The 18,597-nt window shown below is 41.3% G+C and overlaps 1 protein-coding gene across 1 annotated transcript in view; it reads left to right on the top strand.

The window, feature by feature from the left end:
* The window catches only part of RFX6 (regulatory factor X6), a 180,315-nt gene that overhangs the window by 107,964 nt on the left and 53,754 nt on the right, over window positions 1-18,597 (top strand). Inside the window, exons 8-10 of the mRNA XM_030195524.1 lie at window positions 5,898-5,975; window positions 6,077-6,190; window positions 13,884-13,933. Of these exons, the coding sequence (XP_030051384.1) occupies window positions 5,898-5,975; window positions 6,077-6,190; window positions 13,884-13,933 (242 nt within the window). The remainder of the gene's footprint in view (window positions 1-5,897; window positions 5,976-6,076; window positions 6,191-13,883; window positions 13,934-18,597) is intronic.

Here is an 18,597-nt window from a genome sequence, read left to right on the forward strand (position 1 = left end):
GCTGAAATGTTAGAAGAGAAAATTTGCTTTTTTTGCCAATGACATGAAGATCTGCAATGGAGTGGACACTCTGGAAGGAGTACACACAGTGAGAAGTGATGAACGAAAAATAGAAGACTAGTTGAATAGCTGATAGTTAATCATTAATGCAAACTAATGCAGTGGTACATTTGGAATGCAGCTGTAAGCAAAGGAGAGGAGAGGCTGATATGCATGGACCAGGAGAGAGACCGTGAAGTGATAGTGTCTGAGAATCTCAAGGTGGCAAAAACAATGTGACAAGGCAGTGGCCAAAGCGAAAAGGATACTAGGCTGCCTAGAAATGGTCATAATCAGCAGGAAAGTGGAGGTGATAATGCCCCTGTATAAGACACTGGTAAGGCCTCACTTGGAATACTGTGTTCAGCTTTGGAAGCCATTTTTAAGGGTGTATAGAGGCTGGAGTTGGTACAGAGGAAAGTGTCCAAAATCTACCTTTCAGCTAACACAGGAAATTGAGGTCTGTGGTCTTAAGGCAGTTCTGAAAATGGTTCTGTTACCACTGCTGCTACTGCATGTGAAATGTATGATGATCCAGATAGTTCTTTGAGATATTAAAGTCTCAACACTAGGGTGGGCAGCCCAAAACTTCTCACGTCCCATGTTGTTTTCAGCATTGTTTGTTTTATTTTGTTTTGGTTAGTCTTCATTTTCACTTCAGGGGCAATGTTGGAAGAGTACAACATTCTTTCAGAAAAAGGTGTGCTCTCTTTGCAATGAATGCAGCCTCTTTGTAAATAGTGTTTATTTCAGTATTTATATACTACTTAGACCTAAGCTGTTTACAATATCTTTTTTTCAGGTACTGGTACTGGTTCTGTCCCTTATGGGCTCACTATCTAGTATTATACTTGTCTTGGGGCAGTGGAGGGCTGGGTGTCTTGCCCAGGGTCACATAGAGCTGCAGAGGGACTTGAATCCAGTTCACCAGGATCTCAACCGATTGCTGACAGGCAGCAGCAGGAATCAAACCTGGTTCCCCAGGTTTGCAACCACTACACTAACCATTAGGACACTCCTTTATGTTCATTGGGGACTTGATATACCACCTTTGAATCAAAAATCAAAGCTGAGTATGTTCAAAATGAAAAGAACTGCAATATCTGACATGGCAGCGAGAGAGGAACAAAAATGAAGGATATGAAAAGAGAAAGAAAGGGAAGAGCTCTGAATTGATCATTGCTGATCAATGACCAATGAGGTCTTCAAGCCATCACTGAACACCAGAGTAAAAAGATTAGCTTTTAGAATGGTCCTAAATCTAGGGTAGGATTGCTCTGATTGGGTGTCCAAGGGTAAAGATTTCCAGAAGGAGGGTGCAGTATAGAAGAAGGTGAAATGACACATTGATTCCAACTTAGAACTGTACATAGAGGGCAAAGTGAGATCGTGCCCGGAAGAATGCTGCACATGTGAGGACTTATATAGGGTAATTAGCAGGGATAGGTATGAGGACTTTATGGGTCAGCATTAGGATCTTGTGTTGACTGTGGTAAGTAATCGGGAGCCAGTCTTGTGCCAACAATGGGGAAATGTGATCATAGTGAGAAGCGTGGGAGAGCAGCTGTATTGAATGCTCATTATTTGCAAAGAATATACACTGTTATCAGCAAACAAAAAAACATAAAATGTGGGTCTTTTTCCGCAAAAGTGGCATTGTGAGATTTCAAAGGTGAAGAGGATAGAAGCTGATAAAGAAAAGGTGGAATTACTTAACAAATATAGGGTCCTGTTTACTAAGCCGCACTGTAGGCGTGCTAGCGTTTTTAGCACACGCTAAAAATGAGCATGCGCTAATGCTAGAGACACCCATATATTCCTGAGGGTGTCTCTAGCATTAGTGTGCTAAAAATGCAAGAGCACCTTAGTAAACAGGTCCCATAGTAAGTGATGGCAGACCTGAACGGACCATCCATATGCCCAACAGTCACACTCATTATCAATTCATGATTAAATCTACAATGAATGCGATATTATATACTTTATCACGAGTCTTTCTTTGGTGTTTTTGGGACATAGACTGTAGAAGTCCGCCCAGCTCTATGTTCCACTTACTGGAGTTACCATCAAAGCCCACTCTATCCGTCCTGTCATTTGCGGAACCCATCCCTAGTCTGCTCAGCACTGTCCTTGGTTCCAGCTACTGAAATTACCATTGAAGCCCTTTCCAGCTTATTCTAAACCAGATTGCCATATACAGACACAGACCTACAAAGTCTGCCTAGCACTGGGCTTAGTTCTTTATAGCCAGAGCAGCCACCCAAGCATCACTCACACATCCACCCCGTGCGGCCATTTAAGTTATTTTTAAAATTTATTTTTGTTTTCTACCATATGTTTTCTAAATAGAGTTCCTCTGTGTTAATCCCTCGCCTGTTTGAATTCCGTCACTGTTTTTGTCTCTACCACCTCCCTTGGGAGGGCAATCCAGGCATCGACCACACTCTCCATGAAAAAGAAATATTTCTGTTTTGTGTTCACAGCTGAAGGGCCAGAGCAGGATTGCAGAACACAAGTGCAAATGGAATGAATGGGGTGGTAGTCCCTGAATGATTTTCAGAGGACTGTGTTCATGAGGAGTTGGCTAAATTAAAGGTGGACAAAGTGATGAAGCCGGATGGCATACATCCAAGGGTACTGAAGGAACTTATGGAAGTTCTAGTGATTTTGCTGGTTGACCTTTCAAGGCTTCTCTAGAGTCAGGAGTGGTCCAGGAGGACTGGAGAAGAGCAGATGTGGCCCTTTTCCACAAATGTGGAAGTAAGGAAGAGGTTGGGAACTACAAACTGGTAAGTCTGACTTCTGTAGTAAGTAAATTAATAGAAATGATTTTAAAATGGGGAGTAATAAAGTTTTGGGAATCCAATGGATTACAGGACCTGAGGCAATATGGTTCATTAGAGGCAATTCTTGTCAAACAAATCTGATTAATTTCTTTGTCTGGGTGACCAGAGAGTTGGATTGAGGTAGAGCGCTAGATGTGGTGTATTTAGATTTTGACACAGTTCCACATAGACGACTAATAAATAAACTGTGCCCTCAGTATGGACCCCAAAGTGAATGACTGGAGACCAGATGCACAAAATCTAATGAGCCAGTAACATGGTTTTTACACTGGTTCTAGCTGGTTTAGCGAGCACGGAGTTCAGCGAGACATGCATAAAAGGGTTCTATGAGCTCTTTCCTGTCATGGTAGCAGTTAATGGAAATTGTATGCAAAGCTATTAAAATTATCTAATTACTATACAAATATGCATGCAAAGCAATGCACAACATTTTTCTGAGTGATGCACAGAAGCAGTCCCTACCTTTATCATGGAAAATTTAACAGGAGGTCTGGAGCTGTCGGTCCTGACAGTTCTTCATTGTCACAAGTACTCCAGAGCCACTCCAGGGTCCTCTGCCACTCCTGAAAGAGAAGAAGGACCCACGGGGAGAAACAAGACACACAGGAGCAGCCCTACTGGCACCCACCCTTCACCTCACCACCATCCCATGAACAAAAGCCTATCATATAACTTTGTTTAAGATTGCTGACCTGGTAGTGAAGTGGGATTGGAGGCCCACAGCAGTTTTGAGAAAAAAAAAGTTACACCTGCTTTCATACATGCAGCGTTCTTGTGTGTATGAAAACCATATACAAGCACCACTCTGAGCATGTGCAGAGTAGCCATGCTTAATGATTGGCTGTTCTGCACATGCTCAGCTAACTGACTTCCCCCCTATCGAGCTGCTCACTGCTTTTGCGAGCAGCTCATTTACATGTGAGTTGCTCTGGGAATCGTTCTGTATTTCCAGTCAGTAATTTTTACCAAGGTGGAAATACCAGACAACTATTTCTGGGGACCTTTGTGCATCTGGGCCTGAGTTAGCACAGGTTGAGAGGAAGGTGACAGACGGTAGTGGTAAATGGAGTTCATTCTGAAGAAAAGGTTTTGTTCTTGAGCTGGCTCTTGTTAACATTTTTGGAGTGATATTGCTGAAGGGCTATCTGGTAAGGTTTGCCTCTTCACGGATGATACCAAATCTGCAATAGTGTAGACACCCCTGATGGTGTGAATAATATAAGGAAGGACTTAGCAAAACTAGAGGAATGGTTTGGAATTTGGCAGCTAAAATTTAAAGCTGAAAAGAATGCAGGGTCATGCATTTGAACTGCAAAAACCTGAGGGAGTGATACAGTTTAGGGGGGGTGAAGAACTTTTGTGCATGAAAGAGGACCAGAACTTGGGTGTGTTCATACGTGATGTTCATAAGGTGCAAAAAACAACTGAGATGGTCCAGGAAAGAAGGAAGTAACCAAGAGTTCACAAAAAAAAGGTTTTACTGAAGAGTGACCCTAGTTAGCCAAGTTTCAGCATGAGTCTTCATAAGGGGGTCATCACAATCCTCAATGCAAACTTATGTGAACATAAGTCCATAAAAAAATCTGAGGATTATGATGACCCCTGATGAAGACTCACACTGAAACTTGGCCAAGTAGGGACACTTCAATAAAAGCTCTTTTGTGAACCCTTGGTTATTTCATTCTTTCCTGGTCTATCTCTGCTGTTTTCTTGGACCTTTGGTTGATTTTGCAGAGGTTATCTTCTTTTTCTTCGCCATGATCTTAAGGTGGCCAAACAGGTTAAAAAAAAAAGGCAATGGTGAAAGCTGGAAGGATGCTTGGGTAAATAGAGTGAAGAATAACCAGTAGGAAAAAGAAGTTGATGATGCCACTATAGATGACTCTGATGAGACTTCATTTAGAATATTGTGTACAATTCTGGAAACCACACCTTGAAAAAGATGTAAACAGGATGGAGATGGTCCAGAGGTCACCTGCTAAAATGGTCAGGAGTCTTTGTTATAAAGCATATAGGGACAGACTTAAAGATCTCAATATATATATACTGTGGAAGAAAGACAGGGGAGGGGAGATATGATAGAGACATTTAAATACCTATGTGGCATAAATACACAGTAAGTGAGTCTCTTTCAATTGAAAGGATGCTTTGGAATGAGTGGGCATAGGATGAAGGTGAAAAGGGGTAGACTCAGAAGTAACCTGAGGAAATACTACTTCACGGAAAGGGTGGTGAATTCATGGTGCAACCTCCTTGTGGAAGTGGTGAAGATGAAAACAGTATCTGAATTCAAGAGAGCTTGGGATAAGTACATAAAGGAAGGGTAGACAGAATGGATGGGCAGACTGGCTAGGCCATGTGGTATTTATCTACCTACATTTTTCTCTGTTTCCATGACAAAAGTCAACCAGTTTAACATTATTGTAAAGCTTTTAAAAACGTGTCTTCCTTTATGATTAGTGGTTTGTTAGGCTTGATGTTGGGACTTTCAACTTGTAATTTTGTCTGGCATAAAAGAAAAATGTCTTGAATGAGTTCAGCTCAGTGCTGGAAGCATGTTGGAAGCAACAGTAGCCAGACGATATTTGGAAGAGATCCCTATCTGATATCCCTATCAAACACACAAAGATAGCAAAACAACAGAAAATAAAGTAATGGTTATGTTAGACGTGTTTATATTAGAAGACAGACTGCTTGCACCCAGTTTTGTTTTTATTCTTTTGAAATTTTAGTGTAAGGACATAGCCACCCCTCGTTGTTCTTGTTTTTGTAGTTTTTAATTTGTAAAGGTATTAATATTTCTCCCCATACTTCCTCCTCTTAGAAATCCTATATACGGACTGGGTGCCAGATATATTCTGTCAGGTCACACAATCCAGCTGTGACTTCATGTACATTTCTGAAGTTTTGAAAATTATAAAGGAAATTGCAGTACTATTGGGTAAAAGCCACTAAATATGTTAGAATTATTAACAATATTCTTCTGTATTCCTCACATTCCCAATGTAACAGGTGGATACCCTTATTATGATGTATAAAACCCATTGTCAGCGTGTTCTTGACAATGCAATCAATGGGAATTTTGAAGAGGTAAGATTACCAGAAAAGTGCATTCATGGGAATGAAATTTACAGTTGCACTCTGGATGAAATTTCGAGTAGTAAAAATTCTTTTTCTTTTATGTTACTCAGATCCAGCATTTCTTACTACATTTTTGGCAAGGAATGCCTGACCACCTCCTCCCTTTGCTTGAAAACCCTGTCATCATAGATATTTTCTGCGTTTGTGATTCCATTCTCTACAAGGTGAGTAATACACTGCAATTAATGAGTTTGTTTTCAGGCCGTTTTCTCAAAAGTAATGGAAATAGCATTACAATACAGATGTTTTCCCAATGTAGGCTGTACTCTTCTATGCTGGAGATCTGCACAGTAAAATGGAACTGTATTATTTGTCAGTTAAAAAAATATATACTTACATTGACTAAATAGTAACATTTTGAGAGTCCCTTTTACTAAGCTGCGGCAAAAGGGGGCCGGCACTGGAGTAAGCACGTGTTTTACACATGAGCCAAAGCCCCCTTTTACCATAGCTGGTAAAAGGGAAGTCTCGTCTTCCTAGAGGAAATGGCCAGGCGGCAAGCAAAGCACTTGCCGCATGGCCATTTCGGGTGGAGCCCTTACCGCCATCCACTGAGGTGACAGTAAGGGCTCCCATGTTAACCCATCAGTAACAGGGCAGTACGTGGCACTGCCCGATTACTGCTGGGTACACTCCGGTGCTACAAAAATAAATAAATTTTTGTAGTGCCGGAAATGATGGCATGCTAAGGGTGAGAAGTACCGCTGGGCTGTGGGGGTGGGGGACTGGTTTTCTGCTGTGCTGGGCACAGGGCACCTTCCCTTATTTGGTTGTGAGGCTTTCAGTGAAGATGTCTGATTTGTATCATTTGAATACCTCTCGGCTGTTGCAGGCTGCAGGGGAAAGATTGAGGGCATGGTTAGCATTACCGTTCACGTTGCACGGTAGAATTCAGTTGTTTTGCATGGTGGAATTCCCTCAGTGGCTTTATGTGATGCAGCTAATGCCATTTTATGTTTTAAGGAAGGATCTGAATCTGCTATATAAACTGTTGGGATGCGTCTGTTGGGGGGGGGGGGGGGGGGGGGGGGGTAAAAAGTCCAAGCTCTCATTGCCATTTATGATGGGTGGGTTAGGCTTGGGTTAGGCTTGCCAGATTTTAGACGATATAATCGGGCCTGCCTATTCCGCTATCTGGGGGACTGGTTTTTTGATAGGCAGGAATATACACCTAGACAGTTGGAAATTAATTACTTTGCTCCATGCCACTTCTATTTTCTATTATAAGCACCGCGCTCGGCTATTCCCCCTCCTTTTAGAGCTAGCTTATTGTTGCACCCATTGAGAATGCTCCGGAGAGATGTGGTTGGGTTCTGGGGTTTGGACTCTCATACATCTGATATGCTCCCCATTGGAGAAAATCCGTTGTTTTCACCTGAGAATGAAAATGGTACTTTTTGTGGTTGGGCACAATGGGTATTACCTGGTTGGAGCACGTTCTGACTATTAAGGGTGTGCTGCTGAGCTTGGAAGCTTTAGGGATTGGTATAGAAATCAATAATATTTTTGCTAATAATCAACTGACTCATTATGTCCGCTCGTTGAATGCAGAGGCCCTGGAATCACGACATAGAGGGGCATAATTGAACAAAAATGTCTATCTCCACGGGCGTTTATCTCCGAGAACGGGTCCGTGAAGGGGCGGACCGAACCGTATTTTGGAAAAAAAATAGACGTCCATGTTTTATTCGACAATTTGTGAGCTGGGCGTTTTTGTTTTTCAGTGATAATGGAAAATGAAAGCGCCCAGCTCAAAAACGAATAAATCCAAGGCATTTGTTCGTGGGAGGGGCCAGGAGTCGTAGTGCACTAGTCCCCCTCATATGCCAGGACACCAACCGGGCACCCTAGGAGGCACTTTTACAAAAACAAAAAACAAGGTAAAAGAGCTCCCAGGTGCATAGCACCCTTCCCTTGGGTGTTGAGCCCCCCCAAATCCTCCTCAAAACCCACAAGTCTACACCATTACTATAGCCCTAAGGGGTGAAGGGGGGCACCTACATGTGGGTACAGTGGGTTTGGGGGGTGGTTTGGAGGGCTCCCATTTACCAGCACAAGTGTAACAGGTGGGGAGGGGATGGGCCTGGGTCCACCTGCCTGAAGTCCACTGCACCCCCTAATAACTACTCCAGTGACCTGCATACTGCTGCCAGGGAGGTGGGTATGACATTTGAGGGTGAAACGGCATATTTTGTGGTGAGAGGGGGTTTGTGACCACTGGGGGAGTCAGGGGAGGTCATCCCCGATTCCCTCCAGTGGTCATCTGGTCATTTAGGGCACTTTTTGCGGCCTTATTCGTGGAAAAACAGGGTCCAGGAAAAGTGCCCTAAATTCTCGCTAAAAACGCATATTTTTCTTCCATTATCGGCGAAAGGCGCCCATCTCTGATCGCCCAATAACCACGCCCCAGTTCCGCCTTCACCACGCCTTTGACACGCCCCCATCAACTTTGTCCGCATCCGCGATGGAGTGCAGTTGAAAACGTCCAAATTCGGCTTTCGATTATACCGCTTTATTCGTTTTTGTGAGATAAACGTCTATCTCCCGTTTTGGGTCGCAATATAGGCGTTTTTCTTTTTCAATTATAAGCTGGATAGTCATCGCCTGCAACAATTTTTTAAGCTGGTGAGGGGAGATAGGTTGTCTGTGTTTGGCCTTCACAAAGCACTTGCTACTCTTCAGGCTCAGCAAGATAAAGAATTTATTAGGTTGCGCTGGGCCAGGGATTTGGTTAGGCCTAATCTTTCTTTAGACTTCACTATACTGACATCTCGGATACCCACACTGACAGTTAATGCAGACCTTAGGGAGTGCCAGTATTGTATTTTGCACAGGGCCAAAGTTCAAATTTTTAAAATGGGAGGTGTGGAGATGCCCTTGTGTGCAAAATGCCAGTGCATGCCTAGCACTTGTTTTTATTCCCTTTGGGACTGTATTTGGGTGCAAAGATTTTGGACCTAATTTTACAGTATTTGATGCTTATTTTGGGTTCCAGAATACCGCTTACTCCTCTCGGGGTTCTTTTGAATAAATATGAACTTTTTGTATTACAGACTGGTCCTGTTAGGCAATTGGTCCGTAAAGCCTGTCTGGTGGGCAAGCGTATTATCTTGAGTCTTTGGGCTAGTGATTCTCCACCAGAATACTGGCACTGGCGGAATAAATTTCATGGGTTTATGCTAATCGAGAGGCGTGGGGCACAATATTCATCTAAGAGGAGGAAAGAGTTCCTTAACATATGGGGACCCTATATACAATCTTTGCACCCACGAGGGAGAAGCCTGGTGGTGAATTCCTTGTAATATCTTCACCTTTGCGATGCTTATCCACTCAATTTTTGACCATTGAATGATTTTTTTTTGTTTGTTTTACCTTTGTTTGTTTTACCTACACACACAGTTCTTTATTGTTTTCGCATGGGGGGGGGGGGGTGGGTAGGAAGGAGGAATTTGGAGGGAGGTTTGTTGAAATGGAATTTCTAATAAAGGAAGGAACTAGTTTTAGTTAAAGAGGAGAGAAGAACATTTAGATGGCATTGCCAGTTTGTTCAGTGAGACTGAAGTTTTTTGCTATGTTGGCAAATGAAGTCTATGGTTTGAGTTAACCTGTTGGGGGTTCTAATAAGTATGAATAGAGGGGGCAGGAGGGGGTTAACGTTCAAAAACTGGATGACGATATGTTATTGTACAGAGTTATATGAACGATTAGATAATGTAATGTGTAGCATATTATGACATGGTGTTGTATATTTGTGGCTTATGAGTCATCAATAAACAGTTTTAAACATACGATGAATCATAAGCTGATTTGCCCAAGTGAAACGAGTCATCTCTGAGGTCCAAAAATATTTAAAGTTTAGTCACTAAACTAAATACTACTAGTAGCCTTGTTATGATGAAGGCTATTAGTAGTATTTAGTTTAGTGACAGAGCTGAGCATCTGTGTATGATTATGTCTACACATAGGCACATATATACCACTATTCTAAAGATTTATGCACATATGTGATTATGTGTGTAGATGCCCATGTTAAGGAATTACATCATTTGAATGTGATTTGGAAAGATAGGCTAAAAATTCCAAACTTATTTTGTGCATTGTAATGTATGAAAATGTGACAAAAATATACCTGTAAAACTTGGACGTTCAAATAATAATCACAAGTAAAAAGCTGCTCAATAAGGAGGTAATTTTATAAAGCATTTTTCACACATATAAACCAGTATTCATTCATATTACCTCATGCGTAAAAGTCCACGTGGTATATCTAGGAGCTAGAGGCAAAATCTAGCAAAGTGGCACAAAGACCAAAACCAGAGATGGAGATCACAACATCAAGTGCAGCAATGTGGTAACAGTCACTTTATTCAGAAAGCCTGAAACAGCAATGTTTCAGCAAATAAGTACATAAGTATTGCCATACTGGGACAGACCAAAGGTCCATCAAGCCCAGTATCCTATTTCCAACAGTGTCAAATCCAGGTCACAAATACCTGGCAAGATCCCCAAAAAGTATAAAACATTTTATGCTGCTTATCCCAGAAATAAGCAGTGGATTTTCCCCAAGTCCATTTTAATAATGGTCTATGGACTTTTCCTTTAGGAAGCCAGCCAAACCTTTTTTTAAACCCCGCTAAGCTAACTGCCTTTACCACATTCTCTGACAATGAATTCCTTCATCAGGGGCATATTTTACAATCTGAAATAAATACTGATATAAATAACATGGGGCATTCATAATCACCCTCCCTTCTCAATGAAAACCATATACTCAAATCATATGGGATAAGCGAGCTGCAACTTTATTACTTATACCAAAGCAGTAATGTTAAATAATGTAATTTACAATCAATTAACTTTGCCCATTCCAGACATAAACTTAATAATATAAATCTCATTTAAACAACTGGATGGTGGAATACTAGTCTAATTGCGAACAATAATTCTCATTCTTGGCCCTCCATAACCCCTACAGTGATGCCAGGTGTTTTGTGGACCCAAGCTACTGCTTAATGACATGGCACTTTTCCCAAAATGCATAGGAATGACCACAGATCCATATGACAAGCTCCTCAATACATAGAGCTAGCATTGAAGCTAAAAGATAAAACATAAATAGTTAACAAACATATTTACCTCACATATTTATTTATTTATTTATTTATTAGGATTTATTTAATGACTTTTCGAAGAAATTCACTCAAGGCAGTATACAGCAAGAATAAGCCAACATAGGCAATAGACAATTACAGCAGTAAAAATTCAAATAACAATACAAGGTATGGCACAGTATACTACTTTACAATGTCAACACAATAAACAGTAATAACATTTTAATAGACAGCATAGGGTGTAAGCAAAGATGAAACGTAGAGGGGCCCTTTTACAATGGCATGTTAGGTGCTACGTGTGTGCAACGCATGCGTATATGAGACTACCGCCAGGCTACTGTGCCCTCTGGCAGTAATTTTAGATTTGGCGCACGCCCATAACACCTGGATGATTTATTTATTTATTTCCTCCCTCGTTTTCGGCAGTAATCGGCAGTTGGCACACACTGGTCACTGCGCGTGTAGCACGTGAACCCTTACCACTAGATCAATGGGTGGCATTAAGGGCTCAGGCCGGATTTGGACGCTCATTGGTTTTCCATCCCATTAAAAGAAAGCTCTTTTATGCAGATGCGGTAAAAATTGGCCCGGTGCACTCCCCATACATGCACCTACACTACCGCAGGACACTTTTTACCGTGGCTTAGTAAAAGGACCCCATAGATAGATAAGACAGAGTAACAGGAATTAGAATATAAGAGGACTAATTTAAAGAAAGTTACACGTGAAGTCAGAAAGGTGTATGAATATAATCTCAGCTAGGGTAGGGGTGGATAAATATGTCCTTGTATGTGTGGCGAGCAAGATAGTTACTTCTTCCATTAAAGGTCAGGGTGAACAGCCAAGTTTTCACCTACTTCCTAAAGTAGACGTGGTCTTGTGTTAAGTGAAACCTTTCAGGGAGTGCATTTTAGAGTTTTATAAGCAGCAGGGCACTATCTGCCTATTTTCTGAACTTCGCCAACAGACCTCTCCTAAGCTGCAGCAAAAGAAGCAGGTCCAAATTGAGAATTATATTTTGAGTGGAAGAGTGGCCTAATGGTTAGGGTGGTGGACTTTGGTCCTGAGGAACTGAGTTTGATTCCCACTTCAGGCACAGGCAGCTACTTTTGACTCTGGGCAAGTCACTTAACCTTCCATTGCCCCATGTAAGCTGCATTGAGCCTGCCATGAGTGGGAAAGCACGGGGTACAAATGTAACAAAAAAATAATAATAATTAGGATCCAAATCAAACTACTTTTAAGCACTGCTGTGAATTGATTACAAGTCAGTGGAGACATAGCTGCCTGTATCAACCAATATCTACCTCCAGGCACCCTATATTTCAAAAATATGTTTGCTCTCAAAACTAGACAAGTAGCTAGACCCTTAACAGCCTTCGGCTCCACACACACACACACACACACACACACACACACACACGTTTTTTCAGATGATCCATTTTGAATTAACAAACACACCTTTGTCCACTTCACCCTAATATTACCCAACAGCAAATCCCTCTCATCCAAGCCATATTTTGATGCAGCTACCAATTCACTGATTCAGAATAAACCAAAAAAAGAAAATGCCACCAGAAACAATGTTAATTCGTAGGAAGATACACAAATATCAGTCAAAATAGAGTATGATGGCAGATAGGGAGAAGTAAAGTTCTCTAGCCACTCTTTGTTTAGCTTGAATTGCATCTTCTAGCAATTTCTTCACTACAAACAACCCTGTAGGATCATAAAAACCAATCTATTTAGAATAGAAGCCAGCACTTGCTAATGATCCCATCAGTAGACTCAAAACACATTTTTGCACCAGCCTTTAAGACCAAGACAATAGGACATCCCGCACTACTAAGTAGTATCCAACACCTCTTAAAATTTCTTCCAACCTCTACTGTACACTTTCCAGGTGCTGCGGGCTAATGATCAGGATAGCAAACGCTGCATTAAAAGGAATGACGTCCATAACTCATCTGGTATTATCATGGTGTGTCGATCCGCCTTCGGAGCAAACGACCAAAAATGGAACCACTGTAAATGATATAAAACATTCACCACCTCATTGGTACATTGAAGGACCTCATCAATTGTTTTCTCCAACTTTCCATACTTATCTATACTATTGGAGTCCAATTCCACACCGAGAAAAATTAAAACTTCAGTTTTTTCTTGAGCCACTTGAACACGAAAATCCTTTACCAATTTTAAAAAGTCTGACATGGTCCAACTCTCATTATCTACATAACACAGACACATCACAAATATTCAGAATTTTAAAGAGTACCCTATACAATCTTCAAGTGGATGATAAGCTTACTATGTTTTCGTATCAAAGTGTCTTCAGACCTGCTGCAATATAACCCACAGGTTATTATTCCCACAACAATATTCTCAGATGGGATTACCAGAAGACTTTTGAGTATATAGTTTGGAATGGCACTTAGGGATCCTTCTGATCCTAGCTGACTTCAAACCCTATGAAAATTTTCAACTTTTGTAGTATTAATTATGAGGACCCAGTGATTATAACCAGGCCTATTTTATTAAAAAGTATACCCAGATTTAGTTAACAGAGTCTATGTGGCTTTATGATTTTCCATTCCCCAAATACAGGAAGTAATATTACAAAAGTGTAATTCACCATCCATTACTGCCAGAAGTAGACTATCACATTTTTCATAGCTGGGACATTCAATTCTACAGCAATGTGGAAGAACAGAGACAAATAATGTGTGTCTTTTCTCTCCATAAGGTTCTTACAGATGTACTCATCCCAGCAACAATGCAAGAAATGCCTGAAAGGTAGGACAACTCCCCCTTAAAAATGAGAGGAATCTAACTAATGTGACCAAATATGGTTGTGTATGAAGAAAAAAGAAGTTTGTTTGATCTGTGTCTGTACCATATGACTTTGCATAAAAACTTACCAATCACGATAGGTGTCATTGGATTTACATACCATGTTTGTTCTTATTTGGGAGACTTTTTATGGGTAAAAGTGTATGGAAAATTAACTGTTCAATTCGAAGAGCCCCATTTATTAATTTTTTTTCAACTCAGTTCACTAAGAACTGTCTGGCCAATATTCGGCCCTCAAGAAGGCTGGCCGGCTAAGTCTCACGAACATCGCTGAGCACAGATATTCATTAGATATTCATTTCCGGGCCATATCTGGTGACAGCATTGAATATGCTTTTTTTTTTTTTGGGCCAGTTTAAACTTAAACAGCCAAGTTAATATTCAGCACTGGCTGGTTATGTTTATATTGACCAAAGATAGAACTGCTATTTAAGTGGTCCTATTTGGCTACTAAACTTGGCCGGTGAATATTTGCAGCTAGCCGGTTATATCACATGATGTAGCTGTTTAGCCACTATGGACTACGTCCTATATATGGCACCTGAAAAATCCGCGCAGTAAAAAATACGTGAATCTGCCTAAATTTTATAGAATCGGCTTAAATTTCTGCACGGTATGTAGAATATGCTGAACAGCTCTCCATGCGACCAAATTTAGTGGCATCCATTTAGGCCATGTTTTACTTGTCCAACTTATATGAATATTGGAAATGAAACTAATCACATCCCGTGCTTATAAAATGTAGCTCAGAGATCCTGCCTATCATAAGAAATTCTGAATTAGTTCCTTTTTAAATCTGTTTTAGTCTTGTCCCCGATTGAACTTCTGTAGAATATTATTGGTTAAATTATATTGGAAGTAATCTGGAAGAGGGTTCTCTGCATGTAAAGCCTGTTTTATTTGTGAAAAATTGCTTGTGCAGAGTCACATAGTTTGCCCACTTTTATATGATTTGTGCGTATGTGTTCCCAGAGGTGTAATTTGGGCTACATAGGGGCACAGTTGTGATGTATTTGCAATTTTTATAAAATATTTAAATACACACATAAAATTCACACACCAAATTTACACCATGTTTGGAGCAAAAGTAAATTTGTGCATATGAAATAGTGAGCTACTGAGGCTGGTTCTGAATGTCCATTTTGTAAAGGCCTATGAGCATCTATGTTGTCTTTTTATTTTTATTTATTTATTAAAATTTATTTAGATTTTCCGCATGTAAAATTTATCCCAGTATGTGTGGTCTTTATCCTTTTTTCTGACATACAGAGTGGCTCTTAAAATATCAACAACACTGATTAGGAGCAGGTCACGAACCTGGGGAATAGGGTTTGATTCCCACTGCTGCCTGATGGTCAGCAGTGGGTTAAGAGCCTGGGGAACCAGGTTCCATTCCCTCTGCAGCTCCCTGTGACCGTGGGCAAGTCACTTAACCCTCTGTTGCCCTAGGTACAACATTAGTACAATGCATTACTTAGATTATGAGCCCACTAGGGACAGACCCAGTACCTGTACAATGAAACTGTAAACTACGTAGGCCTAAGTAGTATGTAAATGCTTAAATGAATGAATTTGAAACATGGTGGGAGAAGCCTTCTAAGCAAGCTCATATCACATCAATGCAAACTAAAGACAAGAAACTAGAAATGCTTGCCTATTTGTACTGCCTCATTTAAAGATTCACATAATGATATATACAGCTCAATTCCATATGAAGCAATGGGGGAAAGGAACAATAAAAACATAAATCTCTATTTGATGGTTTAAACATATGCAGAGAAGCAAAAACAGGTGATAATCACGCCTGTATTATATCTGGTTATTTTATCCAGGAAGAATAATCAAAGTAATAGTAACATAGTAACATAGTAGATGACGGCAGAAAAAGACCTGCACAGTCTATCCAGTCTGCCCAACAAGATAAACTCATATGTGTATCCTTACCTTGATTTGTACCTGCCTTTTTCAGGGCATAGACCGTACAAGTCTGCCCAGCAGTATTTCCCGCCTCCCAACCACCAGTCCCGCCTCCCATCACCGGCTCTGGCACAGACCGTATAAGTCTGCCCTCCACTATCCTCACCTCCCAACCACCAACCCCTCTTCCCCCACCTGCTCCACCACCCAATTTCGGCTAAGCTGCTGAGGATCCAATCCTACTGCACAGGATTCCTTTATGCATATCCCACGCATGTTTGAATTCAGTTACCGTTTTCATCTCCACCACCTCCCGCATAATCAATGGTGCAAACCCCTTGGAAAAAAAACTACCTGTGGAGGTTCACCAATATAGACAGTTTGATCATTCCCTGCTGAATTTACAGAAAATGTACAGCATTAGGTTGGAAAGGGTCACATAACTCCAAGTAAAAAATATCATTCATGCAATCTTTCTCATGTGGAAACTGTACATCAAGGAGAACCAAGAGCCATCCACTTCACAAAAATAAAGCAGATTAGGATCTTCTGGCACTGCTAGGGATTTTCCTGTGTGGAATGCTCTGCCTGACATCTATAAACTGCAGAATAAAAGGTTTTCAATGAGCTAAGGCACCATAACCATTTGATACCTCTTACTTCTCGTGTACTTTACTAGTGACGGCATTTCTGTATATAAAACATGAATGTATGCACAGAAATGGCCTTTCTGAAAATTGTCTACCCCATGTGCCAATACACACATAAGTTTGCATGTACATAGGGAAGGCATTCCCATGAGTGTTACTGATATGTAATTGGTGTTTGTGTGCATACTTTTATATATAACTACTCTTAAGTTTAAATGGAAAAAGTGTGGCATATAAACAGCAGCTGCAGATCTGCATGCTTACTTTTTCCTGAGCAAATTTTCAAAGAGAAAAATGGCTCCTTTGAAAAGTCTGTGGATAAAAGGGTACTACAGACTTTACATTGACAAGTAAAGTCTGAAAACTGTCCTGCAATGATTGTTCTGGAAGAGTAAAGACAACTGTGACATTGAAAACAAAAAGAATAGACGCACCTAGGCACATTATAGAATGTCACCATTCATGTCCGTTCACCCTCTTAAAGTCACCATTGATCATTCATTTTCTAAATACATTTTTCTAAGCTAAATGTGGGCCCAAGGCAGAGCATGGCTTATGGTATTCTTTCCAGTACATATGTATCTGGGTGTCTGTGTTGCCTGTGTTGATTGGTATGGGGTTATGTGAGTGTTTATTTGTGTCTGTATGCATGTGTACTTGCATGTATGTTTGTACGGGGTGGGGGCAGTAGTCATGGGTGTAGGTTGGGGGGACAAGTGGGCAGTGCCCCCCCAAATGAGCTGAGCGGACACACACCATTTTCCAATCCCCCGAGCCGCCAGCAGCCTCTCCGAGAAAGCTGCACGCACTCTGCTTTAAACCTGCCCCTAGAAGCCTTTCTTTCTCATTCAACTTCCTGTTTCTGCGTAAGCGGGAAGCTGAAGGAGAAAGAAGGGCTTCCAGGGCGGGTCTAAAGCAGCGTGTGCGCTGCTTTTGCTGAGGCTGCCAGCGGCTCGAGGGATTGACGATACAGGGCGCCACTGGAAGACTCCAGTGCTGTGATGGTGGCAGTGGTGGTGGCGCAGGGCTACAAGGATATCGAAAGAGATGGGCCGGCCTGGATGGGAAGGGTAAAAAAACCAATGAGACCACAGGGGGAGGGGTGAGTAAGAGAGAGAGAGATGGAGAAGGAGCAGAAGATGGATGGGACTGGGGGTGGATGGAAGGGAGAAGAAGCAGAAGATGAATGGGACTAGGGGGTGTGGGGGAGAGAGAGCAGAAGATGGATGGGACTAGGGGGTGGGGGGGTGAAGGAGCAGAAGATGGATGGGACTAGGGGGTGGGGGGAATGGGAACAAAGCAGAAGATGAGTGGGACTTCGTGGGGGAGGGAAAGGGAGCAGAAGATGAATGGGACTAGAGGGTGTGGGTGGGGAAAGGGAGAAGGAGCAGAAGATGGATGGGACTAGAGGGAGTGGGGGGAAGGGGTACAAAGCAGAAGATGAGTTGGACTTCTTGGTGATTGAATGGAAAAGGAAGACAACAAGAGGAGAGCGAAGAAATAGAAAAGCCAACCTGGAAAAGAATTTAGAAGACTGACACATGGAAAGTGGAAGAGACTGGGACCAGCCCAATCATAAAAATAAAAGTGCTCAGACAACAAAGGTAGAAAAGAAAAAAATAATATTTAATATATTTTAAAGATTGAGATGTGCCTGCTTTGTGAAATGTACATTTATTTATTTTTTTGTTAGTTTTGTGTTTTACAGGGTACAGGAGAAAAAAAACATTTCTGTTTCTCTCTTATCAGTATTGCCCTGCTTGTAGAGTCTGGCTTTCTTGGGTGGAGGGGAGGGGTCTCCATTTCAGTTTTTGTCTATATAGGCTTCATATTCAGTGTTCTAAATTTGTGTGTATGTGTTTTGAATAACTATATTGAATATGTATGATGTATGTATGTATGCAAATGAATATGCTAATGTGTCATGCCCCCCTTTGCCCCCCCCAAATGAAACTATGAAATTACACCTATGGCAGTAGTATACTTGTGGGAGTGAAGGCTGTTGCAAGTGGTAGCTTTGGAGATGGGAGGTAAGGAGTT

This window comes from Microcaecilia unicolor, chromosome 3 (genome assembly GCF_901765095.1).
Source record: "Microcaecilia unicolor chromosome 3, aMicUni1.1, whole genome shotgun sequence".
Lineage (NCBI taxonomy): Eukaryota > Metazoa > Chordata > Amphibia > Gymnophiona > Siphonopidae > Microcaecilia > Microcaecilia unicolor.